Genomic DNA, 12,855 nt, shown 5'->3' on the forward strand with positions numbered 1-12,855 from the left:
AGAAGATCTTACAGCATCCCCTATTCAATACTATTCGAGTCCCTGTTCTCTTCCCCTTGCGTGTACTGGCTTTTGTGACCCCCCACAACCGTACATCTATGCCTTTTGATGACCTTCTTTCTGGTCAACAAACATGTACCCCTTTGCACGGCTATCGCAGAAATGAGTGGTCTGATCGGCCTATCATCAGAACAATTATCAGATACTCCTTTTCTTTTCGTCTTGTTTTCTTTTTTATTATAAACACGTTCAAGACAGAAGAGAGGACGTACTAAAGGCTTGCAGCATTCCACGGGTGATTTATCTTTACAGCCTTCTTTCCTCGGAGCAAGGGTGCCTGTAAGATCCAGTTTATTGATGCATCAGCATACAGCCATGGAACGCCGTCACGTCTTTACACAGGGAATTTTACATACATCCGGTTCCAAAGAGACCCTTGGGAGTCTTGTCTTCATAGTGAGTGCAGCAGTAGGCCTCTCTTTCGCTGGGACAAGTCCACACAGCCCCGGTAAAAGGTGCAAGGCATGATATGGTTATCAAGGCCATGGAGGCCATGTTCATTCCGGCAAGACGCATGATGCTGAGAAGTGGTGGAGCTTTTCTAGACCAAGGCCGTCAAGTATATGGATGAGCTCGTCAATATGCTTTTGGCTACAGCTGGCTGTAGATGTGATCCAGGTCGATCTTCCGTCTTCACTGTTGTAGCGATGTGGTCAAGAAGAAGCCGACATTCTGCCTATAAATATTTTCCCACCTGGGCCGAACCCTCATCAACGACACACAACTCCATGGCTCACGCATATCAACGACTTGCTCTCATAACACCGTCTTATGACCCTTTATTCTCTATGGTAACGCATGGAGTGAACATTTTATACCGTGTCGATGCTGATTTGAAACGCAACTCTGCCGTTCGTTACACAGATTGCGCAGTTTCATCCCATCGTACAGGAGGATATAAGACTACTTTCCGCAATATTTCATCAGCTGAAAGCTATCACAAGGCTAATACCAGCTAAAATTGCAATGTATCTGGCCTTCCTTAGAGGCTCGAGTGATATACAATAAGTCTGGTCCGGGGTACTCGGCTCGGGTAGAGGCAACATAACATGGCCTTTTATGGGATATAGGGTATTAAATCATCAACCGCAAAACCAGTGTCAAGGAGGATGGTATAAAAGGGTATGGCATTAGTTAGTTAAACCTATACTGATACTTCATTATCGTACTGTCATTAAAACCGCTAAAAACATGTCTCGTTAGATCGTGAATCGGAAGCGCGGATCGTCATCGCCCATGTTCCCCAGGATGCTTTCATCCAGCTGAAGCCGATCATCACGCTTGCCTTGCTCTCTCAATCTGTTCTCACGCATAAGCCCAAGAGCAAGGACAATACTACTAACTCCGCACATGATCATGGTGGCCAGGCAAACACCATAGCCAACGAAGTACCGGGGTGCGTCTTTGGGTACGAAGACGTTGCTTGCAACCAGGCCGCCCAGATTACCGATTCCAATCTGGATCGCCAGGCCAATAGCTCGTTTGTAATGACCTCCTAGGTTATTCGCAAACCAGACGATTGTCACGGGCTGGACAATATAACAGCCAATGCTGACGAAGAATACTGCCATGTAGCGAACAGCGTCAGGTAGCCCGCCACCCACGGGACCCTGACAAAGGAGGATGATATACCCAATGCTCCCGAACATAACACCAAAGATGATGAATCCAAGCCGGTGCTTCAAGCGGTCTGTAAGGTATGAGACAACGAGTGTGACGAACGCAGTCACAAGCCATACCGGAATGCTGTGGACTTGGCTTTGGATGCCAGAATACCCGAGGGATTTCACAATAGTTGGGATGAAAAGAGCAGTCGCATATCCGGACACTGTAATGTTGATATATATGAGTGTACCAACATAAAGCTTCCAGTCAGATAGGATCCTTTTCCAGGCAGCAAGGTCAAGCCTGTCCATACGTGCACCTCCGCCAACATCTTGGCTGCTGCGAGTAACCATCATTTTCCTTTCTTTGCTAGTCAGGAATTTGGCCTGCTCTGGCCAGTCGGCAATAAAGAACTTTGCGGGTCCCGCAAGGGCGATTGAAAAGAGGCCCTCCAGTATAAATATCCATCTCCAGCCAGAATAGCCTCCGAGGCCATCCATATGATCAATGGCGTATGCGAGGAGGCCTCCAAAAGCGCCTGCAAGCAGACCTGCAACCCAAAAGAGTGAAAGTCGCTTCTGGAATTCATGTCTTTTGTAGTATGTGGCCATCAAGTATGCGCAGCCAGGGACATAGCCAGCCTCAAACGCGCCGATGAAAAAGCGACACACAATGAGATCGCCATTGTTTCTCACAAAGCCTTGACACATGGAGGATACGCCTAGAGATTACAATCGCTCAGTCAACGTGTTCATTCGGACGAGAAAAGGGAGTAGAAATGATATCACACACCCCACAAGAAAGTGAGCATGCTGATCCAGGTTGATGGAGCAAACTTCTTCAGCAGGATATTGCTTGGAATATCCATCAGAACGTATGGCACGAAAAAAACCTGGACGGCAACATTGAACTGGTTCCCCCTGAGCTTCAATTCCTCCATTATCCCCAAAACAGCCACGTTTCCGAGATTGATGCGGTCGAGAAAGCCAAAGACGAAGAGGATCCATAGGGGAATCATCAAGTTGATATCAACCTTGCGCATCATTTTCTTCTCTGCCTGGGGCGACATGCTTCCTTCTCCCGCTGGGCCGCATTCTGAATCAGATCTTTCGACTCCAATCTCCCGAGGAGTCGTCTTCTCCCCTACTGCCAGATCTGCCATATCTTCTGGTACTTGTGATGGAGTTTTTTAGGGAAAGCCGTCTGAAAACTGCGCCGATTTCAGAAATTATGGCAGAAATGGCGAAGGAAGAATGGAACCGGGTGTCGTCCACAGCCATTTTTATTTACGGGTGCAGAATTTTCTTCGAGCCCGGCCTGCAGAGTACAAAAGTCCAGGAAGTGCAGGGTCTAGAGCCCGGAGTCGGGAGTCCAGAGTACAAACCTGCCATCTGCTCGGGCGGATTGGTGGCATCGGCCCTAAGGCAAGTCAAGACCTGTACTCCGTATGTATGTACACTAGTCAAGGGAAACGGTAGGATCCATGTCCACTGGCAGATTGCTTGCAGTGACCCAAGGTATGGATGATGTCGTGTCTACCACATGGGGACAGCCTGAGTTTACTTTATCTAAGTATGCTGTGTGGGTATACTCCGGCTCCGTACTCCCGCCCTGAGGTAACTATAATAACTGACTCATTAATGAATCCACAGTAAACAAGAGAACCATCCAGTTGCTGTCAACAACGGGAGGGGATGGATTTTTTTTGTAGTCCCATCGAAACAAGCCTGTGCAGGGGCCCTCCAGCAAAGTCTGCGAGAGAAAATCCCCTAGTGCCCCTTAGTTAGTTAGCATTAACTCTCACATCTCTCTGTATAGACGACTAGCAGGGGACCCGCCGCTCCACACAAGCAAGAAACCACCAGGGTGCAAGTCGAGGATTGGAGGTCCAGTTAATAGTAACTGTCTGATCGGAGATCCCGGGCTCAAAGGGACTTTCCGTGCACACATTCTGAATACTCCGTGAAGGCTGGGAGAGTAGGCATCATGACTCGAAGCTCTTCTTGCATAGTTACAGACGTTACAGACCGAAAGCTAGGCTCCCTTCGTCCATCCATGTGCAAAATGGGTGGGCTCGGTTAAAATTACGGAGCACCTTCGCAGTGTTCTAAAGATTCTCCCTTGTCTTTTGTGGTTAGTTACTGTGCTCTCCGTACAGTTTTCTGGTTTGCCTAAGCATTCTTCTACCTCCCCGGGCGTGATGAACATAATGTACGGGCTGACCAGTTAACTAGTTAGCATGTAACCCCCAAGTATTGGTAATTGTAGCCAGTTGCTTCGTTTCCTTCTCTCCAACCAGCTGTGCGAGGCTGTGGCTGTTGGTCATGGAGCTCTTTCGGCGACGGGATTATTAGAATGGGCCGAGTCAATGATGGAGGCACCAAAGACGCCAGAGAATCACTCGGTATAGAACGTACAGAAGGGAGTCAGTCACCTTGATTCTTATTGCTATTCGCCGGGGATCCCTCTCTCGGTCAGTCATCGCTCTGAAGTGGCGGACGTGGGCCTGTTGTACTCTGTAGACCTATCCCGGCTTCCTGAGTCCAGCATGAAGTTATATCTCTAACAATATATTGGCAATCCCCATGCCAGATCTTATCCTGACGCACAGAATTCCGTCTAAACCTGCTTCCTTAGTTACAGTCTCACTCGTCCGGCTTTGTGAAATTGACGTTCAGGTTTTGTTCGAACAGCTTCTGTTGCCTTAGTAGCTATCACTGAGAGACCCTTTCCCCCCTTTCCTAAGGCTATAATACTGTTCTTCCAGCGGTAATCGCCTGGAAAAGGTCTCAGCCAGCCGGAGGTTGGTGCTAACTAGTTAACTAACTCGCTGGCTAGCCAGTTATATGTACTTAACTAGCTAGTTACCCGTCGTTAGCTATGGGGTCCTTAACTAGCTAATTTCCACTTCACCTGTCGTCTCTGCCCGGAGTATCGTATCTGAGCTGCAACCCCCAAGGAGGACATACCGTCAGCTCAGCTTGCGCTATTATATCAACTCGAGCAGTCATAATAGTTCAAATGTTGGCGCTCCATTCGAGGGCCCGATCGACATGTCTTGCGATCAATTGCGTAAGAGAAACACTCTCGCAGGGCCTTGCTTTTTGGCCCTTGAAGGAAAAGCAGAGACTAATTACACATCCCAGCACCTTCGGGAAGACAGACCCCCAGGCAACGGAGGGCAATTGGCGCTCCGCTGACGGGTGAGTGCGGATACCAAGCGTGGCCAGACTATATGTGCCCTTGTGCTATAGCCGTGGGGTGCAAGGAGCGGCTAAAGGCAGGGTTCACTGTTAAGAGCCAGTCTTCCAACCAACCGCTCTTGTTGGAAGATAACCTGTTTCTCCGGCTCTCGACCTCGAAAAGACATGGCGGGCTGTCCCGTCTGTTATTACTATTAGGCAATTAATAGTACTCTTGCAGGAAGGACGCCTGGCTCCAGCTAACTAGCTCCAGGAGTAACAAGCCGCTCGAAGGATGCATGCGAAGGAAGCAAGCAAGCAACTGCCAGCCAACTCAGCCCATATTAAGCAGGGTTTCTGGCTCAAGGAATCCTCTTCGGAGACCCCCCTTGCGTGCCTATTGAGTTAGTCAAGTGTTCATTCCGACTGCCCTCCCCTGCATGTATACCCCCGGGCCATGACATGGGATGATTGCAACACTGCCCATACAATTCCCTACATTCCAGTCAGAATCCCAATCTGCGCTCTGGTTCAGCGTGGGATAGAGTCGAGAAATCGAACCCCTGCCCTATTGCCTTTATCCAGCTCCTATAGGACAACCCATGGCTACCTACTACCTTCTCTCTTTGAGGCTTGTATTGGCAATCCCGCTGAAAAGCTGTCAGGCATAGCCATGGGCCAGAAAATAAACCCTTTACTTATTTCTCCTCTCTATCGGTCTGTATATCACTCACTTTTTTTTCTTGTTTTGTCTTTGCCTCCCCCTTTGTTCTACCACAATATATCCAAATGGGCTGGATTTATTCCTTAAAAGTCCTATCTCGATGAGGCATAATGCCGCTCTTCAGTCACTACGGGGATGTTGAAGACATTTCCGATCGTCTAGCTGTTCCAGCTCTGGTATTCTCCATTATCACGCCACTATTTATTATAGCGAGGGTTGCCACTCGGCGATACTATTCAAAGAGCCTTGGACCTGATGACTGGACCATATTGGGATCTCTGGTATGGAATACATGCATATCCTTCTTCCCTGTGCCAACTGGAGATATATAGCATGAAATGCATAATACTGTGGACTAACGGTGTGCCTGAGCCCAGGTGTTTGCGGAAACCATTTCGATTCAGATGATCATCAGTAAGTTTCACTAGTTGTTATCAAATTGTTCTTCATAAACAAACACTAATATCTCCATAGTATGTGGGTGGGCATTTGGCAAACATATAGATGACATACCTTCGGAGTTGCTTGCAAAGTCCTTAAAGGTACGGGGCGTCTCTTTTCCCCTCATAGCCCAAGGATAGACGCTCATACTAACCGTTCACTGCAGCTATACTATTTCGCACAGATATTCTACAAGATAACCAGCGCCTTGACGAAGATAAGCGTTTTGCTTCTCTACCTTCAGGTCTTCATTCCACCCTGGTTTAAGACCACCTGTTGGGCGGGCATCGCAGTCATTGTTGCATTTACCGCCGGGACCGTCGTCTCAAGTATTTTCCAGTGCAACCCAGTCCCTTATGCGTTTGACAAGAAGACTCCAGGAGGTGGAACATGCATCAATGTGGCTGCATTTTGGTTCGCAAATGCGTCTTTCATCATTGCAACCGACGTGTTCATCGTCCTGCTGCCCATTCCAGTCATACTTCGGCTACAGCTGCCGGACAGGAGTAAAGTGGCTCTGTGCGGAGTGTTTGCTCTCGGATTATTGTGTGTTTCACAATTGACTACATCCTTGTTACCCTACCCTACCTGACTCCACATACTGATATTTCTTACTCAGTGTCTGCATAACATCGATTCTCCGCATCACAACCATCGACCTCGCAACATCCCGTTCTGATACACCCTGGACGAACATAAACTCGTCAGTGTGGACGGTCATCGAGTATAACCTTGCTATCATCTGTGCATGCATGCCGTCGCTCTGGAGGCCGATATCAATACTCATCCCCAGCTTTCTGGAGCGGTTTATCAACTCCTGCTACTGGTCAAGCAAGCACAAGAGCAGCCATGCCCATAGCAGTGGGCCTTCGGTCATCAGCGCAACCATGAGGGCAGAACAATCGAACCCATACTTCAGCAGAGCATGGTCCCCATTGCCTTCAAATGCTCTACCCCCCAATAAGTCCAGGTCACGACATCCTAGTACCTCCGCTAGTATAGGGATTGGGAAGTTGGATCTGGATCTAGAATCGCAGGAGAGAGTCGATGCAATGGTTGATAAGGACAGTGATTCAGAAAAGCACGGTATTCGAATGACCACTCACGTCGTCGTCAAGTACGACGAAGCAAGTGAAAATGGAGAATCTTTGGACAAGAAACAGGCGGGTATTGAACTACGACATGTGGAAATTGGTGCCCGGTAGCGTGAGCATTCTGGCATAGGGTTGGGCATTTGATTTTTTCAATCTCTAAGGGTCAACGGCGTTGAAAGGGAAAGGTGGCAGGAGTGATACCTTGAATACCACCCGCAATGTATATACTTATATTCTCGCCATTAGCATATCATGCGCCACACGATTGAAGCTACGTAGCATTTGGCTACATATATTACTACGAGCCGGCATTCTCAAATCAAGGTTACTGAGTCCCGCGCAAGGAGAACGACCCTGTGATTTCTTTTATAAAGCTGGAAGTAAAACATCTCCGTTAGGCTATGAGTATTTCCAGTATCCCGTCTGCCCCGATGCCCATCCAGTATATTTTTTTTATATCACATCAGGAGCCGACGACTTAAGCTTTCTATCTTATCTTATCTCGGTCTAAATCTGAGTTATGCATATAATTATGCGTAATTTAAGCATATTGCACAATTCTTGCATAATTTAATGCAATGTTTCTAGAAAGTCACTATAAATAGCGTCATCTTTTTGGCTACAGAATGCCTGGATGAGATAGAACTTTCCCACTCGACAAACACCCACTCCGTACCATCAACCGATTTTTTTCATGCAGATCACAATGCAGTTCCTCGAAGATAGGATGGCCGCCATCTCTCAGCTCTTTGAACGCTACCCGCGGGCGCTGACGACCGCGGCCGCAGTCTTAGTCGTAGTCGGCGCACCAACTGCTTTCCTCCTATACCAACACAGCCGGCTGGGCCGCAAGGTCCGGCATTCTGCATCAAGAGGATCGCTGGCAGACCTACCGCTTCAAGATGTCAAGTCGATGCCGGAATCGGTTCAGGACAAGGACGCTGCAAGCAAAACCCGCGCCGTTTACGATGTAGCTTCACTCTCTACCCTGGGCATTAACATATCCCCATTACTTGCCGACGAGGAGATACTTACCCGGTATTTGCGACGAAATATGACGGCCTTTTCGCGTTTCCCACAGGCATATGCTTTAAGCCTCAATTGTGATCAGTCTTCCCGTAAGACCTTCAAGGCGTCTCACATTCAAGCGCTCAATTTCGAGCCAGGCGATGTTGTCTGTGGCGCATACACTGTAGTGTGCCGAGAGCAAGATAGGGTCGAGTTTGGGATGGCACTAAATCAAATCCGTGGCCGACTGGTGACCACACTTGAAAGAAACGACGGCCAGATCACTTTCAAGACACAAACCGTGATGTGGCAGCCCAGTGTCGTGAAAGCTCCGATGCCCTTGGAAAACCCGGTCCTGAAATTTGCCCATGAGATTACATCTTGGTGGATGCTTGAGGCCGGTATCCTGTATCTCACAGACTATACGTCTGTTTGAAACACGGTGCACGGTGTGTAATATGATTTACAGATTTTCTTTTTAATTGGTGTATTATATAGTCGGAGTTTTGACCTTGTATATATAGTGGTGGAAAATCCCCATTGACTGTCCTTAGTTCTCTTCTCAGTTTCCTTACTGTGTTCATTGTCTCCTCGCCGTCCTCCGGCATAAAGCGTCAAAAACAAACAATTGCTATAGACGCATTCCCTCAATGCGGGATAAGTTTGGTTACTAAATTTGCAGTGTTTGCAGTGTTTGCAGCGTTTGGAATATTCTGACATCAACTTCCGAAGTTTGAAGACGCGAAACCAGAATACCAAAGACCACCATTGCAACCACGGGGCGCATCATACCGGCGCATTAAGCTGCCATAATATATACGCGGTGAGGGTCGCGGAGGACTTCATTTTTATTGCGAGCTACCTTACAAGTTTGACGACATGTCCGAAGAGGCTGGGGGGTGGAGCACCATCGAGTCAGATGAGGTGCGTTTGGTAGCTGTTGATCTCAAGATTCTGCGTCGCATACTGACATTGTGGCTCTAGGGGGTCTTTACTGCATTGGTAGAGAATCTTGGAGTGCAGGATGTCCAGTTTGAAGAATTGATATCTTTGGATGCTGACACAATTCGCTCCCTAAGGTCAACACCCCTCTCCCAAAGTTCTAAACGGCGTCTATTGGAAATGCTCTGTTTTGCTGACTATATGGATATAGTCCCGTATACGGCGTTATATTTTTATTCAAATGGGTTAGTGGACAATCGAGAAACACGCCCAGCCCTCAAGACGGGAAATACGACCATGGAGCGGTTGAAGATGGCCTTTTCTTTGCTGCCCAGACGATACAGAATGCCTGTGGTACACAAGCGGTCCTATCTGTGATACTCAACCAAGACAGCCCATCAACATCCATCAGGGGAATCGACATTGGCTCCGAGTTACGTTCTTTCAAGGAGTTTACTACCGGGTTCCCTCCTGACCTCAGAGGCGAGACGTTGAGCAATTCAGCCCGGATCCGCAGCGCCCATAATCTGTTCGCTCGCTCGTCTCCCTTTGTAGACGAAACCTCGCGCCCACCCCCATCAGAAGAAGATGCGGAACTATACCATTTTATCGCCTACCTTCCCTTTCGCGGCAAGTTGTACGAGTTGGACGGGTTACAACCACATCCAATAACTCATGGACCCTGCAGTTCAGAAGAATTCCCGGAGAAGGTTATTGATGTTCTTCAGCGACGAATTGGGCGGTACCCCGAAGGAGAGATTCGATTCAATCTCATGGCTGTTGTGAGGGACTTGAGGATACGTGCACAAGAGATTGGGGATGAAGAGATGCTGGATAGAGAGAGGAGAAAGAGAGAAAATTGGGCTTGGGAAAACTCGCTGAGAAAGTGTAACTTTATTGACTTTACTGGACAGCTTTTGAAGGGGGTTGTGGGCATGAAGTTAAAGCAAGGAACGGAGGAATATGACAAGTGGATAGAAGATGCAAAGAAAGCAACTAGCAAACGGACGGAATCCAAACGGTCAAACCGATTTGGATAGTAGCGTCGGTCAATCTGGTCTCCGAAGATACTTAAATGAAGAAAGTTGGAAACAAGACCTCTCCTCGATTAACTAGTTACTTAAACAAAATAAATTTCGTATCGTGTTAATCCCGTGGAATGGAACACATGAGACATGAAGGAAATGTCACTATAAGCGTATATAAATACTTAGATATGTAAATATTAATAAATATGGATCAAGAAGTGAAGTACCCCAATCTAAACGGTAGGTTAGAACCAACAAAATCCCCTGATGAAAAAGTATGAACCGGTATAAAACGCTGTACAGTAGTAAGAAAACAAAAAAAAAGAAATGACGCATTATGAGATGTAATTGCCAAATGCCCTTGTCGTTGAATGACAAGCCAATGCTCTCCATTCGTCCTCTGGCCCTTTTATATATATCCCCATCACACTGTTTCGGATAAGTCGTCAAGTCATCGTATATGGAATGGTAAGAAATAATAAGGGTATTATATGGCGAAAGCAAGTCTAGAATGTGTTTGTCGGTCTCGGTGCGGAGGTAGGTGGTGTGGCAATGTTGGCGCTAGATGAACTGTCGCGATGGCGTTGAGGATGGAGGTGGTGGTGCCTGGAGATTCCCAAGAGGAAAGAAGTAAGAACATGAATCTCAGCCGGACCGTTTTTTCCTGTATTTGTAGGAGAGCGACGGATAGACGATTTGTGAACAATAGCCAGGCGATGGGGGAAAGCGGGGGAAAGGAGCTTGAAAAATGTCTGTACAAGAAGTGAAAATAGGAGGGAGGGGAAAAAGGGCAGGATTTGCTGTTTTTTTGGTTACATTGTTTTGTTTGGGCTATGTGTTCTCGATTTGCGATCGATGTCAAAAAGGGGCTGAAGATATGTCTGGTGCTTGTGCTTGTGCAAATGGATTTGATAACGTAGACAGGTATGCATCTAGTATCAAGTCCAGCAGAGTTCCGGAGCGACCAACCCTCCTGTCACAGTAACTGGGGGAGAATCATGGTATTCCGTCCCGATTGTCGGGCCCCCGTTGATAAGATTTCCGAGATAAGCTGGATTAAACATCGCAGGCTGTTCTGGTTGTTTATATTCGGGAATACGATCCTCTACCGGATCGTGGTGAAGCGTGGGTGATGGATATACTTGAGAGTGGCGTCTTGAGTGAAGCATTGCATTGGACATCTGGTATGGTGAGCCGACAATGGCTGGAGTCATGGGCGAGTGAAGAGGTGAGGTGGTATATGCTGGGTAGGCAGTGGTGGTAGGGCTGACTATGGCCGCAGATGTAGCTGGGAGGTGAGGCAAATGGGGAGTTGGAAGCGCATGGTGATATGGGCTATGTGATCCTGTAGGATATCCGTCGAAGGATGATCTTGGTGACCACTGGAGACGACTGCGGTACTCGGCTACAGTTTCTGCTGGAAGATCCATCAAGCTGAGAGCGAGTTGTATCTCAGGTGCAAATGGGTTCGCCGCACGTCTATGGTATAGAATGCGTCTGATCTCCTCGATTGGGTTGACCGCCATGGAGCCAAGGTATGAACCGCCAAACTCTGGGAAGAGTGGCTCCAGCGCAAGGGCAACGCCGAAGAACTGAGAGAGCACGGAAAGAGCTCCGAGATCAGTTTCGCCACCTCGCAACATTGCCGAAGGGAGCCAAAAGAGCCAGATACGCAGGGGCTGGAGCCTCTCGAAGGCCTTCTCCGGAGACTGAACAGGTAGTTCATCTCGCAACCTTTGAGTGAAGGCAAGCAAGTCCGTTATCCTGCGGAAGTGTTCTTGGTTATGAGAAATTCGCTGATGGATATTCTGTAGATTGACAATAACTCTATCCAGTCTCATGATATCTTCGTTTGGAAAATGGCCCATGCTGCCTGGGTAGGTTGGCGTTAAGGGAGTTCGGGCACTTCGAAAAGCTCGTTGACCATCCATAAATCTGGCCAGTTCAGATTCTTCCTTCCACCATGGTTCCATCGAGTTCAAGACCTGTTGAAATAATAAATGGTTAAAAAAGGCCCCTATCAAGGGAGAGGTATAGGGGTATGAGCTGAAATCTTACTGTTGAAACTCCTTGTTGAAGAGATGCCCACCCTCGCCTGTAGTGAAGTCATTAGCTAAAAGCAACAGCTATATAATCAGGCAAAATCTACTGACCATTCAGTGGATTGCCATGACAAGAGCAAGGATGATGCAAGAATAGCATCCGAGTTTTCGCGTGAGAATGAGCTAATTGCCTCTTGAAGGCCCTTGATAGCAACACCTCGATGATGATAGGCAAGATTTTCAGTGTCTTGATTCTGGGTCATCCAAGCAATGTGTGAAGCAGATAATGCCAGAATAGAACTCATAACAAAGTCATTGGACAAGGCAATAGTAAGGAAGCTATGGAAGAATTAGAAGGATTCATTCATGGAAGACCTTGCATCTTTGGCTGTGGGGCAACTTACATGGGCATCTTCTGGGCCCATACAGTGCAGTTACTGTAGCCTCTTCGGTGTAGGTCGATGGACAAACCCGCAATATGGTGGATGAGTCGAAGATCCGTGCGAGAGAACTTATACCAATAAGCTCGAGTGCTAAGCTGTAGCTCAGGGAAAGGAGGATTTCCAGACTTTTGCCAGTTCTGAATCTCTAGCTCTATCTCTGGAGACATAAGAAGATCTGGGCTCCTGGCATTATTGGCGGCATCATGAGCAAGAACATTATCCATGTAATCGCATCTGCAGTTATGCTTGGTGCAGTTTCGACTATAACGTCCAAGTCAGTCTTAGA

The 12,855-nt window shown here is 47.7% G+C and overlaps 5 protein-coding genes across 5 annotated transcripts; 3 read left to right on the forward strand and 2 right to left on the reverse strand.

Annotated features, from left to right (window-relative positions):
* Nucleotides 1–1,259: 1,259 nt before the first annotated feature.
* ARB_02112 (MFS transporter, putative) lies at nucleotides 1,260–2,827 on the reverse strand (the record flags this gene model as incomplete). Its single annotated transcript, XM_003011513.1, has 2 exons — nucleotides 1,260–2,386; nucleotides 2,458–2,827. 2 exons carry the CDS (start codon nucleotides 2,825–2,827, stop codon nucleotides 1,260–1,262), a joined length of 1,497 nt encoding a protein of 498 aa, XP_003011559.1.
* A 2,854-nt stretch (nucleotides 2,828–5,681) lies between these two features.
* ARB_02113 (plasma membrane protein Pth11-like, putative) lies at nucleotides 5,682–7,217 on the forward strand (the record flags this gene model as incomplete). The annotated part of the gene is made up of 4 exons (XM_003011514.1): nucleotides 5,682–5,852; nucleotides 5,949–5,985; nucleotides 6,153–6,558; nucleotides 6,632–7,217. 4 exons carry the CDS (start codon nucleotides 5,682–5,684, stop codon nucleotides 7,215–7,217), a joined length of 1,200 nt encoding a protein of 399 aa, XP_003011560.1.
* Nucleotides 7,218–7,812: 595 nt separating this feature from the next.
* Nucleotides 7,813–8,831, forward strand: ARB_02114 (uncharacterized protein; the record flags this gene model as incomplete). Its single annotated transcript, XM_003011515.1, has 2 exons — nucleotides 7,813–8,540; nucleotides 8,639–8,831. 2 exons carry the CDS (start codon nucleotides 7,813–7,815, stop codon nucleotides 8,829–8,831), a joined length of 921 nt encoding a protein of 306 aa, XP_003011561.1.
* Nucleotides 8,832–8,993: 162 nt separating this feature from the next.
* Nucleotides 8,994–10,096, forward strand: ARB_02115 (uncharacterized protein; the record flags this gene model as incomplete). Its single annotated transcript, XM_003011516.1, has 3 exons — nucleotides 8,994–9,038; nucleotides 9,099–9,193; nucleotides 9,268–10,096. The coding sequence occupies 3 exons, from the start codon at nucleotides 8,994–8,996 to the stop codon at nucleotides 10,094–10,096; spliced, it is 969 nt and encodes a 322-aa protein (XP_003011562.1).
* Nucleotides 10,097–11,022: 926 nt separating this feature from the next.
* Nucleotides 11,023–12,793, reverse strand: ARB_02116 (uncharacterized protein; the record flags this gene model as incomplete). Its single annotated transcript, XM_003011517.1, has 3 exons — nucleotides 11,023–12,130; nucleotides 12,238–12,465; nucleotides 12,531–12,793. 3 exons carry the CDS (start codon nucleotides 12,791–12,793, stop codon nucleotides 11,023–11,025), a joined length of 1,599 nt encoding a protein of 532 aa, XP_003011563.1.
* Between the last annotated feature and the right edge of the window lie 62 nt (nucleotides 12,794–12,855).

The sequence above is a fragment of the Trichophyton benhamiae genome (genome assembly GCF_000151125.1).
Source record: "Trichophyton benhamiae CBS 112371 chromosome Unknown Abenha-G-c-31b08.f1, whole genome shotgun sequence".
Classification (NCBI taxonomy): Eukaryota; Fungi; Ascomycota; class Eurotiomycetes; order Onygenales; family Arthrodermataceae; genus Trichophyton; species Trichophyton benhamiae.